The sequence below is a fragment of the Aethalodelphis obliquidens genome, unplaced genomic scaffold (assembly GCF_003676395.1).
Source record: "Aethalodelphis obliquidens isolate GAN/ISIS:26980383/991018 unplaced genomic scaffold, ASM367639v1 scaffold8, whole genome shotgun sequence".
In the NCBI taxonomy this organism is placed as follows: domain Eukaryota; kingdom Metazoa; phylum Chordata; class Mammalia; order Artiodactyla; family Delphinidae; genus Aethalodelphis; species Aethalodelphis obliquidens.
The window spans coordinates 5,710,514-5,728,413 of NW_020837952.1; the positions used below are offsets into that span (position 1 = coordinate 5,710,514).

Below are 17,900 nucleotides of genomic sequence, written 5' to 3' on the forward strand. Positions count from 1 at the left end.
AAAACTTCTTGTATCTCTTTTTTGGGCACTATCATAGTATATCATATATTATAGCTATTTGTGTACTTGCCTTATCCTCTATTTGACTGTGAACTAATTGAAGACAGATAGTTTTTTGTGAGTCTCTGTGTTTAATATTGGATACCACTGTTGGTATGGTTACACCGTTGTTTCCATATGCATATTTTCATGATAGTCTTCTCTGTGCTTTGAAATCCATTTATAAAGTTGACAATTCTCAGAGCCCCTGTCCCCTCCTTAGGCCCTTTTTGCTTTCATGGCCCTGTCCTTCATTCGTGATGAGGTCACTTGGCTGGTTCGCCACACAGAAAATGTCACCAAGACGAAGACACCTGAGGACTACGCTGACTCGTTAGTACTTGGCATGGTTAAGAATCTTGACCTTAGATGGACTGGGAAAAGGGACGGGGGGACATCAAGTGACCTCGGGAGGTCTCAGTTTCTGCCCTGTTGTCGCTGTCTTTGTTTCGGGTCACGTTTTCAGTCTCATACAGCTCTCTGTTCTCATCCTCGACTTTGTAGGAGCATTGCAGAACTGCTTTTCTTGTTGGAGGAGATTAGGGCTCTGGTCCGAAGACATGTCAAGGTGATAGAGCAATACCACCTTCAGTACCTGGCCAGATTTGATGCTCTTGTGCTCAGTGACATCATTCAAGTATGTTTAATTGATGATACTTTGGAAATTTGGGGGTGATCCCTGGTCATTTTCCCCTGGGGGCCACCCTGGCTGAATCTCATGCTCTGTAGATTGTGTGTCAAAAAGCCTGATTTTCCCCTCTACGTTTGTTAAAATTTAAAAAAAGGACTAATAACCATAGCAATTTTTTTCCCCAAGTGAGGCTGCACAGAAATAGGAGAGAAGAGTAAAAGGCAGTTGGGTGTTAGCATGGCAGGGAACTCAGGGAGGTTCCTCCATGTCTTGTTTGGCTCTTTCTCTCTGTTTGTGGCACTTGGCAGCTCTTCCTACCTTCATACACTGACTGAGCCTTGTGGTCTTGTTTCTCTCTTGGCGGAACTTATACCTTCTTGACGGTAACTCCACCTTCTCTTTTAGAACCTGTCTGTGTGTCCTGAGGAGGAGTCCATCATAATGTCCTCATTCGTCAATACTCTCTCCTCTCTGAATCTCAAGCAAGGTAACTGGAGGGAATTGGAGGAGGAAGAGTGATGGCAAACATCTTTTTTTCTAGAAATATTGATCTCTTGAGCCAGGGAATAGCCAAGGTGACTTTGAAGAGGACCTATTGTACCATTCCATGCAGTTGGATAGAGGTGCTGTTTTATTATTTCCTTTTAAACTTCTATTTTTCTTACAGTTGATAATGGAGAAAAATTTGAATTTTCTGGATTGAGGCTGGACTGGTTCCGTCTACAGGTAGGTCTGTTTCTGTTAATGGTCCCCCATTCTCAAGGTTTTCTCTCCCTCACAATCCCTTCTCTTTCTAACTCCTAAGCTCTGCTGTATGGAATGATTCAACACTGAAAACTGCTGATTGGACAGGACAAATACCAGCCAAACTGTAGTCCCAAGACTGGGAGTCTTTTTCATTTATCTTGTTTTTCTCCACCCTTTTCCGAACTCCAACCATAGGCGTATACCAGTGTGGCTAAGGCTCCCCTGCACCTGCACGAGAACCCTGACTTAGCCAAGGTGATGAACCTCATTGTCTTTCACTCTCAAATGCTGGACTCAGTAGAGAATATGCTGGTGGAAACTTCTGATTTATCTACTTTCTGGTATGTCCTGACTCAGAGCTCTTTATCAATTGACCCGATCTCTTGCCTGGCCTCTGTGGAGGACTCTAATTCCCCCAGATACACAGGAAAGGCTTGTTTTCTTTGAGATCTCTTTAAAGACGGATGCTCAAACTCCACAGCTGCTTCTTTCCAGCTTTTATCAAGTGGTAGGAATTTGAAGTTGATTCCCTTTTGTGTTGGCTTTCTTTAGGAAAGCCATTTGGACTTTACACAGCATTCTCTTCTCTGGGATAATTCATTGATTATATTTTCCTCACGGTTATATGTGGAACCTCCTTCTTTTTATTCTTGGGACATTGTGATTTAAAAGAGACATAGAAAACTTGGGAGTTTAGTGGAGAGGACTGAAAATAATTGGGAGGGCTGGGGAACAGGGTCTTTAGAGCATGCAAATGAGTTTCTCTTCCTTGGGTATCATTCGGCCTTTACTAAGTGACCACTGTTGTTCATAACTCTACCCTTTGAGGGATCAAACACACAACACAATATGTTGGCTCTGCTATCTGCATTCAGCATGAGTGGGGAGGTATAATACCCACGTGTGAAAAGGACATCAACATAATAATGGCAAATGTGCATGATGTTGAGAGAATACAGGGTTGAGGAAAGATCAGCCTCATGAAATTAATCAGAGAAAGTTTTCTGGAGCCTGAGTGTCAAGTTTTGAGAGAGATGTGAATTAGTAATACTGAGGGACTTCTAAATCAGGGCCCAAATCATGCAGAGGTTCTGAGGGAGGAATAGCAAATTTTGTATAAGAAAAGGGAAGGAGGTATTATTGGGTTGGCCAAAAGGTTCCTTCGGTTTTTAACGTAAAAATGAAACACACATTTTTCATTTTCACCAAGAACTTTATTGAACAATGTATTAACCCTTTTGTTCCACTACCTTCTGCCATTTTTCAGGCAGCTTCATAATTCCATCTTCCCAAAACTTTTTATCTTTTTGCTCAAAGAACTGTTCCAGGTGCCTTTTACAGTCTTCCAGGGAATTGAAATTCTCTCCATGAAGAGAATTTTTGTAAAGACCGAAATAAATGGAAATCTGAAGGTGCAATACTGCGGGTGGATCAGAACTTCCCAGCCAAGCTATAACAGTTTTTGCCTGGTCATCAAAGAAACACGTGGTCTTGCGTTATCCTGATGGAAGATTATGTGTTTTCTGTTGACTAATTCCGGATGCTTTTCGTTGAGTGCTGCTTTCAGTTGATCTAACTGGGAGCAGTACTTGTTGGAATTAATCATTTGGTTTTCCGGAAGGAGCTCATAATAGAGGACCCTCTTCCTGTCCCACCATATGCACCTTCTTTCGATGAAGCCCGGCCTTTGGTGTGGTTGGTGGTGGTTCGCTTCGCTTGCCCCACGATCTCTTCCGTTCCACATTATTGTACAGTATCCACTTTTCATCGCTCTTCACAATTTGTTTTAAAAACGGAACTTTTTTTATGTTTAAGTAGAGAATCACATGTGGAAATACGGTCAAGGAGGTTTTTTTCTTGCTTGAGTTATGTGGAACCCAAACATCAAAGCGATTAACGTAACCCAGCTGGTGCAGATGATTTTCAGCTCTTGATTTGGATATTTTGAGTATGTCAGCTATCTCCCGCGTGATATAACATTGATTGTTCTCAATTAATGTCTCAATTTGATCGCTGTCAACTTCAACTGGTCTACCCGACCATGGAGTGTTGTCCAGCGGGAAATCTCTGGCACGAAACTTTGCAAATCACTTTTGACAACTTTGAGCAGCCACAGCACCTTCTCAATATACTGCACAAATCTTTTTCTGCGTTTCAGTTGCGTTTTTACCTTTCTTGAAATAATAAAGCATAATATGCCCAAAATGTTGCTTTTTTTCTCTCATCTTCCATACTAAAATGGCTACACAAAAATTCACCAATTTTGATAAGTTTTTTTTTAAAGGCATGCTGATATGACAGCTGTCACAATACAATCTAACAAAAGTTGTTTCGAATGAAGTTAAAGACAACTAAGTGCTACTAGAGCCATCTTATGGAAAAAAACCAGATGAACTTTTTGGCCAACCCAATACTAACCTGTCCTGGGATCCAGTAAAAATGTCTGAAAGGGTTGAGTTTCTTGGGTTCCCGTCTACCTTAAGGGTAGGGAAATTAAGGAGGGAGGGATGAATATCAATAAATATTTGTTGAAAGAATGAATATTCTCTCTATCTCAAAGGGACCAGCTCCTAAACCCTGGTTGTAAGTGTCCTTCCCCCTTTTCCGCAGCTTTCATCTTCGTACATTTGAGAAGATGTTTGCTATGACCCTGGAGGAACCTGCCATGTTGCGTTATGCCATTGCTTTTCCCCTGATTTGTGCTCACTTTGTCCACTGCACTCATGAGATGTGCCCAGAGGAGGTGAGTACTCTGAACTCCAAACCCTGTCATCTCTTTAATCACATCTCATTCTTATTCCCCCAAAACACAATTCCAAGGGTTGATTTTGGTCCCAGGAAGGGTACAAACCTAGGTATCTGATGCAAGTCCCTAAATGTCTCAGCTTTATGTAGAATGTGTACTCTCTCTGGGTCTCATTTTCTTCTTCTGTGGGAGTGGGTGGCTCAGACTGGGCCTCAGAACAGTATTATGAGGAAGAAGTGGTTGTCCTGGTGATGACAGCTTCTTCCTTGGGTCCTCTTTCCCAAAGTACCCCCACCTGAAGAACCATGGCCTTCATCACTGCAACTCCTTCCTGGAAGAGTTGGCCAAGCAGACCAGCAACTGTGTCCTGGAGGTCTGTGCTGAACAGCGAAACCTGAGTGAGCAGGTAGGCTCAGCCCTCTCTCTGTTTCAGTCTGCCCTCTGCAGTCCCTTGGTGCCTTCCCCTCTATCTACCTTTATCTTCTTCTCAAACATCAAGTTCTCTAACCCTTTCAGGTAGGGCTAGGGCTTTTGTGTACATGAGTTTATGGCAGGCTTCTTTTTTTAGTGTAGTCCCATCGGCAGTCTTTACTCCCTTGGGACTCAATAGAGGTGTCTAAAAATACTCTAATTTGAACAGCTGCACTGCAACAAAATCTGTGCTTTCATTTGAAGTGTTCCAAGAGATGAGTTAACTTTCTAATTTACTTCCCCTCCTCTCTCTGCCCTGTGTACACATACTTAGAACAGTGGCCCCAGATCACCTGTCTTGTCTCACCTTTCTGTCCATCTGCACCCTAATCTGTAGCTATCTGAACATTTTCAGGCACCTCCTCTGTGTTTATCCCCAGGGCTGCTTTTGTGTCTTTTTTTTTTTGAGGAGTCATCCTTCCTGATTTTATTAGTATTTTGAATTATGTTAATAGATTTGAATATTGAATCACTAATTCAACATACTTCACCATCATAGTGTTATTCTTCCCTTTGCTTCTGGATTCTGTTTGCTGATTTTCAGCTGGAAATTTCTGCTTTGCTTTTGTGTCTTTGTCTGTTGTTTTTCCCCTCCCCTCCGTTGACTGACTCATGGCACCCGGTCATGATTAGCTCAACCTAAGTTTATAGGAAATTTGAAAATGAAGAACTTGTTCCGCTGTTGCCCTGGATTCTTTCAGGTTTCCTAGGCTACCCACCCTTCCTGGGTTTGAGTCAGGCTTTGTAGCAACTTTGGTAGGAGGAGAGTCAGGTTGTGTGCGTGTGCGTGCGTACGTGTGTGTGTGTGTGTGTGTGTACATATGCACAGTTATATTATTACTTAACCTTCCCATTTTCTCATATGTAAAATGGGGATAAAAATAGTTTCTTTTTATTTTTTTTAATTTTTGGCTGTGTTGGGTCTTCGTTGCTGTGTGTGGGCTTTCTCTAGTTGTGGTGAGCAGGGGCTACTCTTCGTTGCGGTTTGTGGGCTTCTCATTGTGGTGGCTTCTCTTGTTGCAGAGCATGGGCCCTAGAGTGCGCAGGCTTCAGTAGTTGTGGCACGTGGGCTCTAAGGCATGCAGACTTCAGTAGTTGTGGCGCACGGGCTCAGTAGTTGTGGCACACAGTCTCAGTAGTTGTGGCACACAGGCTTAGTTGCTCTGTGGCATGTGGGATCCTCCTGGACCAGGGATTGAACCCATGTCCTCTGCATTGGCAGGAGGATTCTTAACCACTGTGCCACCAGGGAAGTCCAAAAATAGTTTCTTAAAAGAAGTATCATAAAGGTGAAATGAAATAGCATATGTTAAATATTTGGTATGCGATTCTCAATCGATGTTAGCTGCTATATTATTGGGTATTTATTGGGCACTAAGCCCTGTGCTGGGTTTTGGGGATGTTAGCTGCTATATTATTGGGTATTTATTGGGCACTAAGCCCTGTGCTGGGTTTTTGGGATAGGGTCCCAGAAGGAAAGGTACACAATTCCTGCCCTTGGGGAATGTCCCAATTTAAGGGAGAAAGGTGTACAAATACATGTTTGAAATAAATTTAAATAATTAATGCAAGGAAGATACGTAAACAAGTACAATCATGGGTATATTCATCGCTCAACTTGAATACCTACTACATACAAAGGACACAGTTAAAGATATTTGCTCAGTGCTGTATCAAGGTTGACTAAAACATTATGTATTATTTTCACACACACCAAAACTTTTGCAAATGAGTATTGACCCCTCCAAAGTTATCATTTTGAATAAATACTGATGTTGCCTTACTAATGGAGTTGCGTTTTTGGAACTACTTTCAGAATCTACCACAGACAGCTTTGCATAGTTTCAAGGTTGACACACCTTTGCCCGTCAAGGTAGACTTGATTTTTTGGAAACAGTAGAAGCTTGGATTTTAAAAAAAACAAGTGTGACTATTAAGTAAGAAAACCAGTTTTCTCATGGCTGCTATCGTGCTCTAAGAGTAATTCCAAATGAAGAGATGTATGGAAGGAAAGAGAGGGAAAGGCAGAACGAGAAAAGAACAGACAATAAGGGAGGGACCTATTTATAACTGTTAGATGGATTACTCGGCAGTTTTAGGAACGAATCTCATTTCTCCATTCACTTGTGTTTGTTTCTAAAGCTTCTACCTAAGCACTGTGCCACTACCATCAGCAAGGCCAAAAACAAGAAGACCATGAAGCAGAGGCAGACTCCGAGAAAAGGAGAGCCTGAGAGGGACAAACCAGGAGCTGAGAGTCACCGGAAGAACCGCAGCATTGTCACCAAGTGAGGACCTAGGCCTTAGGTCCAGCAGGGCCTAAGGGCACTACCAGCAGGGCACTACCTCAAAGAAGGGAGAATAGGAAAGAGGGAAGGTGATGCAGCAAAAGAGTGCGGAAGTGGTGGTGGGGAATGACAGATATGGAAAAGCGCTTAAATATGAATTATCTACTTTGCCTTTGAAGTCACCATCAATGTGTACTCTTCTAGGCTGAGTTTTTCCAGAAGATGAAAGGGGTCTGAGGGTCATGGGCCTGACAGATCCTCCCCAAATACTAGCAGGCAGTGCCAGACCTGTAATGGAGGCTCATTTTACTTTCTCAATTTTACTCAGCATGGACAAGCTACACCTAAACTTGACAGAATTGGCACTGACAATGAATCATGTACACAGCTTCTGTGTATTTGAACACACCATCTTCCCTTCTGAGTATCTCAGCAGCCATCTGGAGGCCAGACTCAACAGGTACCACTCTTTTGTTGTCTTCTGTTTGCTTAGTATGGTCGTTCTCAAAGCTGGGTTCCATTAGATCCATCTTGGTGGTCATTCTGATGCAGTCAATCTGGCATAGGTTCCAAGCGTCTCTATTAAAAATAAATAAAAGAACCCAGACTTCCCTGGTGGCGCAGTGGTTAAGAATCTGCCTGCCAATGCAGGGGACACGGGTTTGATCCCTGGTCTAGGAAGATCCCACATGCTGCAGAGCAACTAAGCCCGTGTGCCACAACTACTGAGCCTGTGCTCTAGAGCCTGCGAGCCACAACTACTGAGCCCGTGCACCACAACTACTGAAGCCCGTGCGCCTAGTGCCCATGCTCCGCAACAAGAGAAGCCACCACAATGAGAAACCCATGCACTGCAACGAAGAGTAGCCTCTGCTCGCCGCAACTAGAGAAAGCCCACGCGCAGTAACAAAGACCCAATGCAGCCAAAAACAAACAAACAAACAAACAAATAAAAGAACCCCAAACCTTTATAGGTTTCTTTTTTTTTTTTAAGATTCATTTTATTATTTATTTATTTACTTATTTTATTTTATTTATTTATTTATTTTTTACTTATTTTATTTTCGGCTGCGTCGGGTCTTAGTTGCAGCATGCTGGATCTTCGCTGAGACGTGTGGGATCTTTCGTTGCAGCACGTGAGCTTCTCTCTAGTTGTGGTGTGCGGGCTCCAGGGCACGTGGACTCCATAGATGTGGCTTACGGGTTCCAGAGCGCATGGACTCTGTAGTTTGTGGCACACAGGCTCTCTAGTTGAGGCGCTCGAGCTTAGTAGTTGTGGTGCACGGGCTTAGTTGCCCCACGACATGTGGGATCTTAGTTCCCTGACCAGGGATCGAACCCATGTCCCCTGAATTGTAAGGCGGATTCTTTACCACTGGACCACCAGGGAAGTCCCTCTATAGGTGGTTTTGTTGAACAACCAGAACTGGTCATCACTGGTTTAGTAGGGTGACTGGGGCCTTTGCAGTCAGCAGATCTGTGTCGATGCTGTTAGCTAAGACATCAGAGCAGGTTATCTAACTTGTTTGAGCCTTAATTTCCTACCCTATAGAGTAAGGATAATGATATTTACCTTATAATGAGAATTACCTGTAACTGAGAATTGGTAGAGAATTAAAGATAATAATGAGTGACATATATAGGCCTCAACAAAATAAATTCCCTTCCTTCCACTTTGCCTCTCATTCTGTTGCTCCCTGAAGCTGCAGGAACATTCCTTATATTCAAATTGGGCACTATAGTAGGCAAATTAGGGGAGTGAGGGGAAAAATTTTTTATGAATAATCTCCTAGTCTTCTGTGTCTCATTTTGCAATACGTAGTATATTTACGCATTCACTTAACAAGTATTTATTGAACATCTATTGTGTGTCATCAGTGTTCTCAAAGCTGTTAATACAGCAGTATACAAAAGAAATAAAGACTCCTGGCCACATAAAGCTTACCTTCTAGCGGGAGAGACAAGCAAAATAAGAACGTAGGATATATGGTAGATTAGAAAATAAGTGCTAAGCAGAAAGTTTAAAGCAGGAAAAGGAGATGGGAAGTGTGTAGTGGTGGTGGTGGTGAAATTTTACATAGGGTGGCCAGGGAAGGCCTGCTTGAGAAAGTGACATTTGAGTGAACTCCTGAAGGAATTGAGGAAGCCAAGTGGGTGACTATCTGGGGAAAGGACATTCTGGGCGGAGGAAACAGCAAGTGCGAAGGCTCTGAGGTGGGAACATGCCTGGTGTGTTCAGGGAACAAGGAGACCAGTATGAGCCAGGGGGAGACTGGTAGGACGTGAGGTCAGAGAGGCTGGAGGAGTGGCAGACTGACGGTTCAGGTGGCTCTATGCCATCGTAAGGATTTTGGCTTTGATCCTGAGTGAGACGGGGAGCCTAGGCATGGTTTGAGCAGAGCAGGAACATGATTTCACTCAACATTTCAGTAGGTTCACTCTGTCTGCACTAGGGGGGCCAAGGACAGGAGTAGGGAGAACAGTTAGGAGTCTGTGCCTTGACTGTAGGAGATGCAGGCTAATTTTTCAATTAGTTTTTTGCTTGGGTGACAGTAAAATTAGTTTGTTTTCATTCCGTACACTTTAGCTATATGGAAGGAAGTGTCTCAGGTGCATGTAAAATGTCAAGAAGATGACAATTTGATGATCATCCATGTGTAAACCTTCAGAAGCTGGCAATGGTTTCTAGGCCCTGGAGCAGCATGTCACTGGCATCATTGTTCCTAAAGCCTGGATGTTGGCCTAAAGGTTTGGCCTCAATGAAAACTCTAAAATAGATTAGGCTTGCCCCCCATCTGTCCCTTCCGTAGTATTTTTCCTCAAGTGGTACCTCTTCTCTTTTCCTTTTCATCTGGGGAGTAGGCCCTCCTGTTCCCTTCCCCTCCCCTGCCATAAAGTTTTCCAAAAACACAGAACAAACAAAAAACGCCCAAACATCTGTGGCTTTAGGGAGAACCTGATGGACTCTTTCATACTGATGTGCAGATGACTGACAAAAGCTTGTGTTGGCAAAGTCTAATGTTCCTCTTTCCCCTACTGTTTACATTTTAACAAGGAAGAAAGCCTCAGGCAGAGGACTGACTCTAACTGTGAATTCTCAGGTTCCTGGGGAAGGTATTTTGGAAGGGGCTGGGAGTCCAGTGAGGAGGGGTGTTCCTGGTGTGCCCCTAAAATAATAGTGTGAACAGTTATTCTACCTTCTCTAAGGTTGGCTATAGATGTGTGCCAACCAAGTGTACCCTCTCTCCACCTGGCATCCCGTGGCCACTTGGGATTGTACTGCACCTCTAAGGATTTCTGGGTGTGGTTTTCCACTTCTGACAGTCATTGGAACTAATTCTTTCTGAGGAGAAAAGACAAATGCTGGCCCTGAGAATGCAGGAGGTTGTAAGCAAGCACGTACTGTTAGATGGCATTTGGGAGCCCAGGTCTTTTACCACCTGATTTAATTTCTCCAGAGGAGGCAGAAGAGCATGGTGATTGAGAATCAAATGTTATTTGATTCAGGTCCCAGCTTTGCCACTTGCTAGCTGTGTGGTCTTCACAGACCACCACAGCTGTGTGGTCTGTCTCAGTTTCTTCATCCGTAAAATGGGGATAATAATTGTACCTACCTTATTGGGTTGCTGTGAGATTTACATGAGATAATGCGTGTAGTTAGATCATAGTACAGCACGCAGAACACAGTATAAATGTGATAACTGTTACTATGTTTGTCATTATGATTGTGATTATGGTTTTTGTCACCTAGAGCCATTGTGTGGCTGGCTGGCTACAATGCCACAACCCAGGAGATCGCCAGGCCTTCTGAGCTCTTGGTAGGAGTCAAAGCGTACATCGGTTTCATAAAGTCACTGGCCCAGTTTTTGGGTGCAGATGTGTCCAGAGTCATCCGCAACGCCCTCCTGCAGCAGACGCAGCCACTGGACTCGTGTGGGGAACAGACTATCACCACTCTGTACACAAACTGGTCAGTGTTGCTTATCCTCTCTCGCTGCCTTGCTTCTTTGTTAGCACTTTTTCCTTTATGCAGTAGGACCTCGGGACCAGGCATTTTAGCTCCTAGGGTCATAGACCCCCAAACAGAAGCCTGTTTCTGCCCGAGGACTGGAGCTGTAAGCTGGGGCAAACTCAGATCCCCTCTGTCCACCATGAGGTCTCTTTCTAAGCTTCCATGTAACATCCATTGATCTACTCTGTAACAATTTGACCCTTTTCCTCTTAATCTGCTGTTCTTAACCTTCCTTTTCTGGATTCTTACTGTTTTCATTTCAAATGATCTCTCTTCCTCTTTCTGAAGTTCTTTTTTATTTCTCTCTTTGTCCAGTTTCTCCCCCTGGAGACCATTCTGTCTCACACCATCTCTCCGGAGCACTGCCTCCTTACCTCCCGACATGACCGTGTCGTGTCTAGTAGATTGCTCTTCATAGCGAAAGGGGCCTCCTCCTCCAGACTGGAGGAGGCAGGGGTCAGCAGTATTTCCTTTGAGGGTTAAGGATGGAGAGGAGCTGGATTCCTACCTCCCTAAGCCACTGGGTGGCGTTCTTAATCCAGTATCAGCTCGGCAGGAGCCCGCCCGGCTGCAAAGAACCCCCTGAGGAGGGAGAAAGACTGAGACAAGGTTTACAATAAAATGCCAACAGGGGCCTGGCAGGTAAGGTAAATGGGTGTTGTGGGCTAGGTGGGGACTTTGAGTAGTTGGAGAGGGCATGCCCCTCTGAAAGGCGACGGCCACCACTTAGCCCCATCTGATCGTTGCCCCACTAAATCCATATTTTAATGTAAAATCTCTCAGTTTCAAAAACTTGACAACTGATTCAACTTAAAAGAGAAAAACCTCACGTTTGAGTGCTGGTTTTGACCTACCCATGGTTAGCTTGTGACTTTTGTAAGACCTAGGCCTGGAGCTCGTGCCTGGGTGAGTGGCAGGCATTGCCACGCCCTCTCCTGACACTGGCTGGAGGCCTTCTCAGCTTGCCCAGAGGTCAGGAGGGCATATTTGGAGACTGGATGACAAGTGTTCACGGGGCCTCTCTCTGTCCAGGAGGTTTGACTTGAGACCTGCTTCCAGGGTCCTAGGCCCTTAGTCCAACACTCTCATTGGAGAGGCTGAGGCTAAGTATATTTCAGAGGAGCCCAATTAGTAGGAATTTTTGTCTTGTCAGCTTAGGCTTGTCTCACCTGACAGAGGAAGGCCAAGGGTGAGGGGCATGCAGTAGCTGGTAAAGGTGGGAGGGCGTGCACACCGTTACGCCTGACAGCACAGCCAAATGCCCTGCAGATTAGAGGCAAAGCGGAACCACGCTACTGCCAGTTGTTCTTGAGCCAACAGCTTGGGGTGTTAATTAGAGTGTTGTACTGTCTTCTTTGAGTCTCTTCTCCCCACCCCAGCCTTTGGTGGAGTTTCTCTTCCTGAGCCCAGTGGTGGTGGTAGGGAGAAAGGATTGAACACTGATCTTCTGTGCTTTCTTGCCAACCTTGTAGGTACCTAGAAAGTCTGCTTAGACAGGCGAGCAGTGGGACCATTATCCTCTCACCAGCCATGCAGGCCTTCATCAGCCTCCCCAGAGACGGGGAGCAGAACTTCAGCGCAGAGGAGTTCTCTGACATCTCTGGTGAGCCCAGAGCCTGGTCTCCTGTCAGGGAGCCGAACCTTTCCCCTCAATACAATATCTTAACCTATGGATCCCATCTAAATTCTCCTACCTTCCCAGAGGCTCATTCTGTACTCTTCTAGATCTCTGCTAGATTCTACCTTAGGGACAGTAAAAAGAGATTTCAAGTGAGACCCAGAACTGAGGAGTGGCTTGGGGGTTGAAGGTAGAGAGGGAAGATGCGGGGAGTTAGGAGCTAGGCCGGGGCACTCAAGTCACTGAAAGGATTTATTCTTCGAAGGGTAGTAAATGGTTATTTTCCATTTCCACAAAGAGTAAAGAGTAGGACATATAATGAGGGGTAAAGGATAAATGTAAGGAGGACATTCTGATGTTTGGAATTATTAAACAGTGGTCTGACATCATGGCATCTTCTTCCTGAGGGATAAGTTTTAGAGCCTTAGCTAGTGCTTGGATTGCTGATGTTTAATAATGATGATGAGCTAATGGATGACATTTAGTGTGGGCTTGGCTCTAAATGTTCACATGTATTTAACTCCTTTACTCCTCACAGCAGCCTTGAGGTAGGTACTCTTATTACCCCCATTTTACAGATGAGGACACTGAGACACAGAGAGGTTAAGGAGCTTGATTAAGGTCATACATCATTCATAGATGGTAGAACTGGGATTTCAACTCAAGGCAGTCAAATTCCAGAGCCTGGGTGCTTAGTCACTATGTCACGCTGCTTCCCAGTATATAGAAGCGCTTTTGTGTCTCAAGGCAGGCAGATGAGGAGTGTGTCGTGAATGAGTTGGGAAGTTATTCTCTTTTTAAAGAGGGCTTGAAGCCATGCAGATCCTTTTTAATAGATTTGTTTTACTGACTGACTGATTCATGAACTATCCTACTGCTTCCTCCTTCCTCTCACCTCCATGTAAATCATGGACCCCGCATGGTATCTGAGACAGGTAGGAGATGTTTCAATGACCCTGCCCTCTCCATTCTTCCCCTTCCTTGGGGGGTGTTATGAAAGTCAGAGTATACAGTTCTGTTTTCCAGCTCTGCCTTCTTCTTACCCTCATACTGACTCCATCAGTGAGCTGACCCTACCCTTTACCTGTTGGAGGCTTCAGATGTCCCCTTCTTATCAGCTCCTCCCACAGACTGTAGGCAGCATCTAAAATCAGCTTTAGGTCTCTCTGACAACTGACGAGCCGCAGGAGGTAATGCTGATTCCCCTTTCTACCACCCCCACCCCAATTTCCCTGGGTTACCATGGTGATGGGGCAATGCTGCTGCAAAAATAGATAGATGGATAGAGAAGGATGCCCTAGGGTTACTAGCCTAGAGAGGACCAGAGTAAGGAGAGTTGGCAGATCCAAATCAGTAGATCAGTGTGTCTTTTCTCCAGAGAAGGCAGTTCAGCCCCTCTGCCTCTCTGTCAGCCATTTTAGAATTATCTAAGTTGACCAGTTTGGAAATCCTTTTCTAGTTCTCAGCTCAGTTGTTCCTATTGTAAATAGGTGACTAAAAATGTTTAGTATTTATTCCACATGAGGCTCTGTGTCAGCTGCTGTGACCAGCTCCACTTCCTTTGTCAATGGTAGAGGTGGAGATCAACTGGTCCTGCCTTTAAACACTTGAGTGTGGAGCCTTGATTTCCTTTTCCCTCTGAACTCTTGTTAACTATATTAAACTCACCTTTCCTCTACTGGTCTCTTGTTACTTCTGGTCTTTATGGTTTTCTCTGCTGGGACCGCCCATAGCCAAAGGTCATAGCTGGAGCTCTTCCCTGTCTGAATTTGTCACTAGTGTTTCTAACATGGGATTTCCTCAGCCAGGTTTTATTTAATTCACAAAGGGCCAGAAGCAGGTTGGGTAGGGAGGGATAAGGTAATGGGGCAGACTTGAGGGAAGAAGAATTTAGGGGAAAAGACAACTGGGAGTCTGGGGATGTGTACTGATTATGCTATCATATCAACTCTGGGAGGTATTCAGAGTGGATATTAATTTCTTCATTTTACAGAGAAGTGAACTGAGGCTCAGAGAGGAGCTTAACATCTGATAAAGCTAGTGCAGCTAGTCCAGCAAGAGTAAAGTCCAGGGCCATGTAAAGGGACTGGGAAAGTCTAGATTCTTATGGGAATGAAAAGTAAATAGTTATCATTTGTGGTACGTCTTGGTGTGGGTACCAGTGGGGAGAGGGTAAATTGTCCCACAGGCAGGCTAGACCTCTCACCTGAATACAGGATTTCAGGCTACGTTTGCTCTCCAACTTCCCACTTCCTTTCCTTGCTGGAAAACACTTAAGGTGTTCACGTTACCCTATAGCTATTGTGCAAACGCACCAGCGTTCTCTGAGTCCCACCTGGGGCCTCTGTGACTCTATTCCAGAGTTGCGGGCTTTGGCTGAACTCCTGGGCCCCTATGGCATGAAGTTCCTGAGTGAAAACCTGATGTGGCATGTGACCTCTCAGATCGTGGAGCTGAAGGTACTGTGGAAGCAAGCCCCCGGGAAGAAGGTCCAGCCCCCGGGGGAAGAAGGGTAGGGGTAGGAGACTGGGGGGAAGATGTACCATGGGTCTCATCTTTTCGTGCTTAATGGCTCTGTGTCCCGGCTGCAGAAGCTGGTGGTGGAAAACATGGATGTGCTTGTTCAGATCAGATCCAACTTTAGCAAGGCAGACTTGATGGCTTCTCTGCTTCCCCAGCTGATGGGTGAGCACGTCTCCTAAAGGGAGAAGGAACTGTGGGAAAAGCATTGTGGATGACAGGTTTTTGGGGCTCTGGGGCCTAGGCTGGGTCTGAAGAAGCAAAACCGTTGCCATTTTCCTGAGTTCTCTTCTTGAACGCTCTTCTTTCTCCTCAGGGGCTGATAATGTACTGAAGCGTATGACCATCATTGGAGTTATCCTCAGTTTTAGGGCCATGGCCCAAGAGGGACTTCGGGAGGTGAGCTGGGGGAGAGACGGCTGCCACAGGATAAAGCCTTGGGTAGGGCTTGTGTGAGAAGTTGTGGAAAGGGTTGGTGAGCATTGAGGAGAACGGAGCTTAATTCAGTAGAGGTCCTGGAAGTTCTTTGAGGCTAGATGAGCTGAAGAAACCTAGACGCATGAGGAGAGAAGTGGCATGGGAAGCTGGCTAGGTTCTTATCTAAGCTGAGGCCTTTTTTTTGTTTCTTTGTTTCCACCTGTTGGAAGGCATCGGCCACTGTCCCTTGGACTCATTTGTACTCTCTTTCCTCCAGGTTTTTTCCTCCCACTGCCCATTTCTTATGGGTCCCATTGAGTGCCTGAAGGAGTTTGTCACCCCAGACACAGATATCAAGGTATGGGAGAGTGCAAAGTGGAATCTAATTAGGAGATTTTTGTTGTTGAAAATGGATGGAGCTAGGATCTAGTAAGGGAGAGGGGGCTCTGAAGAATACTGCAGGGAGAAGAGCCAGAATTTGAATAGAAACACATTGGGGGAGATTTTTGTGGAGGGAGGGGCGTTGGTCAGGCGAGAGGGTGCACAGCTGGGGAGCCCTGGGGAGATCCTGCGGGGGCTAGGGAAACGTTACTGGAGGGAGAGGAGTAAGTTCTAGGATAGTTTCTACAGCTTTTCTCCTAAGATGTCCAAATTAGATACCCAACTATATGCAGACAAGTCCCCTCTTTAGTCAGGAGCCTGGGTACTTTTTGTAAATTTTTTTTCTTCCATTCCTACCCACCCTGTCTGCCCTCAGATTTTCCGTTCTTTTTCTGGCCTTTTCTTCCTCCTAGTTCTGAAACTTTCTGGTTCCTCTGTGTGTGTGTCACCTGCCTTGGGCCTCATTTCCTCTAGAGATGGGGAAAGGCGGAGGGGACTCTGTAAGCACCCAAGTTAAACATCCATTCCCCCTCCCCCACCTCACGTCAGCTTGCCTTTTGAATCACCTAGAACTAACAAGTATGTTTTGCAGGAAATACAGCTGAAGGCTGGGAACAAGGGCCTTCAAATGCACAGGGCAGGGCACTTCTCTTATAATTGATTCCGTTAACGGAGGGAGGTCTGTGAGAAGAGGAAACTGGTTAACAGGAAGTAGTCAGGAAAAAAAAAGAAAACTTAGAGAAAAAAACTTCCTTTACCTTGAGGTCAAAAGAGTTGTGAACATTTCCTCCTCTCTGCCTGAAATCAGATGATGAGGGGCAAGGGGTCACGGGCCCTGAGGGGGTGACATTTCACTGGATTGGCTGCTCCTTCAGGGCAGGTCTTTGGTGTCACGGTGAGCCTGGGGTTCGGGCAGGTGTTGGTGGTGGGGCTGAACTCTCTGGCCTGTCAGGAGTGTGTCTAGCTGGCATCTCCCAGGCAGCTCCGAGCTTTAGGCTCTGCCTGCCTGGGAGAATGAGCAGGTCGGGTGGCGTGGGGGATGACCTGTCCGTCAGAGATTCTGTTACTGCCTCAGAGGGGTGAGAAGATTAGGAGAAGAGAACAGAAGCTCCTTCAATGATCACTTTCTTCCTCCAGAAAACCACAGGTCATGGACCAGGTCCCTGATCTCCTAGGTCATGGGTGCCATGAGCAGGGTTATTTAGTTAGTAGGGAATTTAAATAAAGGGCAGAGCAGAATGTGGCTGAGGTTAACTTTCTGTGTCCAGCACCACAGGCAGTGTGTTTATTGTTATGTCTGTGGGGTTCTTTGCATAAGACACTCTACTTAGTTATCTACTGTTGAAACAGTTATCCTTGTTCTCTCAGAACATTTTCAAGTCTTTTTTTTTTTTTTTAACCTCAAAAGGGGTCTGAGTAATTTGTGGGTGGGTGTTTGGGGCTACATCTTGGGAACCTGATTCTAAGTACAGTGAGGGATTCAGGAATCAATCAATCAATATTAACTGAATGCCTTCTATGTGCTTAGCATTGTGTTAAAGCCTAGAGAGGATAAAAGAAATGCAGAGTTCCTGGCTTTGAGGGAAAGGAAGTAGAGCAAAAGGGACAACGGTTATTAGTGTCTTAGTGACTCTGTGAGTCACTAGGTTAGATACTTTACACATGTGGTCTAATTTAATCTTCACAGCAACTTTGTGAGGTAGGTATCATTATCCCACTTTTACAGATGAGAAAATGGAGGCTTGAAGAAGTTAAGTAACTTTTAGCCAAGGTCACACATTTAGTAAGTGGTGGTGCTAGGATTTGAGCCCAGATCTTCTCACTCCAAAGCCTTTTTCTCCCCTCTCTATGCCATGAGGTTAAAAAAAAAAAATTGTAATCTAGTTGATGAGATAAGCCATACGTCTCACCTCCAATCTGAAAAGAAAACTGATGATACCAGGTGCTGTGTGTGACCACTGTGAAGTAAGTGGCACCAGGTTAAGGAGGGAGAGATGAGCTTGGGCTGAGGTCAGCAGGGAGGGCGCCAT

The 17,900-nt window shown here is 45.1% G+C and overlaps 1 protein-coding gene across 2 annotated transcripts in view; it reads left to right on the forward strand.

Moving 5' to 3' along the window:
• Positions 1-17,900, forward strand: part of NCKAP1L (NCK associated protein 1 like) — a 42,486-nt gene that overhangs the window by 14,269 nt on the left and 10,317 nt on the right. For both annotated transcript variants that reach the window (XM_027106547.1, XM_027106546.1), the window contains exons 12-26: positions 263-372; positions 544-676; positions 1,076-1,157; positions 1,338-1,396; positions 1,613-1,758; positions 4,028-4,160; positions 4,450-4,569; positions 6,777-6,922; positions 7,251-7,382; positions 10,674-10,892; positions 12,407-12,537; positions 14,914-15,011; positions 15,144-15,237; positions 15,389-15,471; positions 15,767-15,847. In XM_027106547.1, coding sequence (XP_026962348.1) covers positions 263-372; positions 544-676; positions 1,076-1,157; positions 1,338-1,396; positions 1,613-1,758; positions 4,028-4,160; positions 4,450-4,569; positions 6,777-6,922; positions 7,251-7,382; positions 10,674-10,892; positions 12,407-12,537; positions 14,914-15,011; positions 15,144-15,237; positions 15,389-15,471; positions 15,767-15,847 — 1,767 coding nt within the window. The remainder of the gene's footprint in view (positions 1-262; positions 373-543; positions 677-1,075; positions 1,158-1,337; positions 1,397-1,612; positions 1,759-4,027; positions 4,161-4,449; positions 4,570-6,776; positions 6,923-7,250; positions 7,383-10,673; positions 10,893-12,406; positions 12,538-14,913; positions 15,012-15,143; positions 15,238-15,388; positions 15,472-15,766; positions 15,848-17,900) is intronic.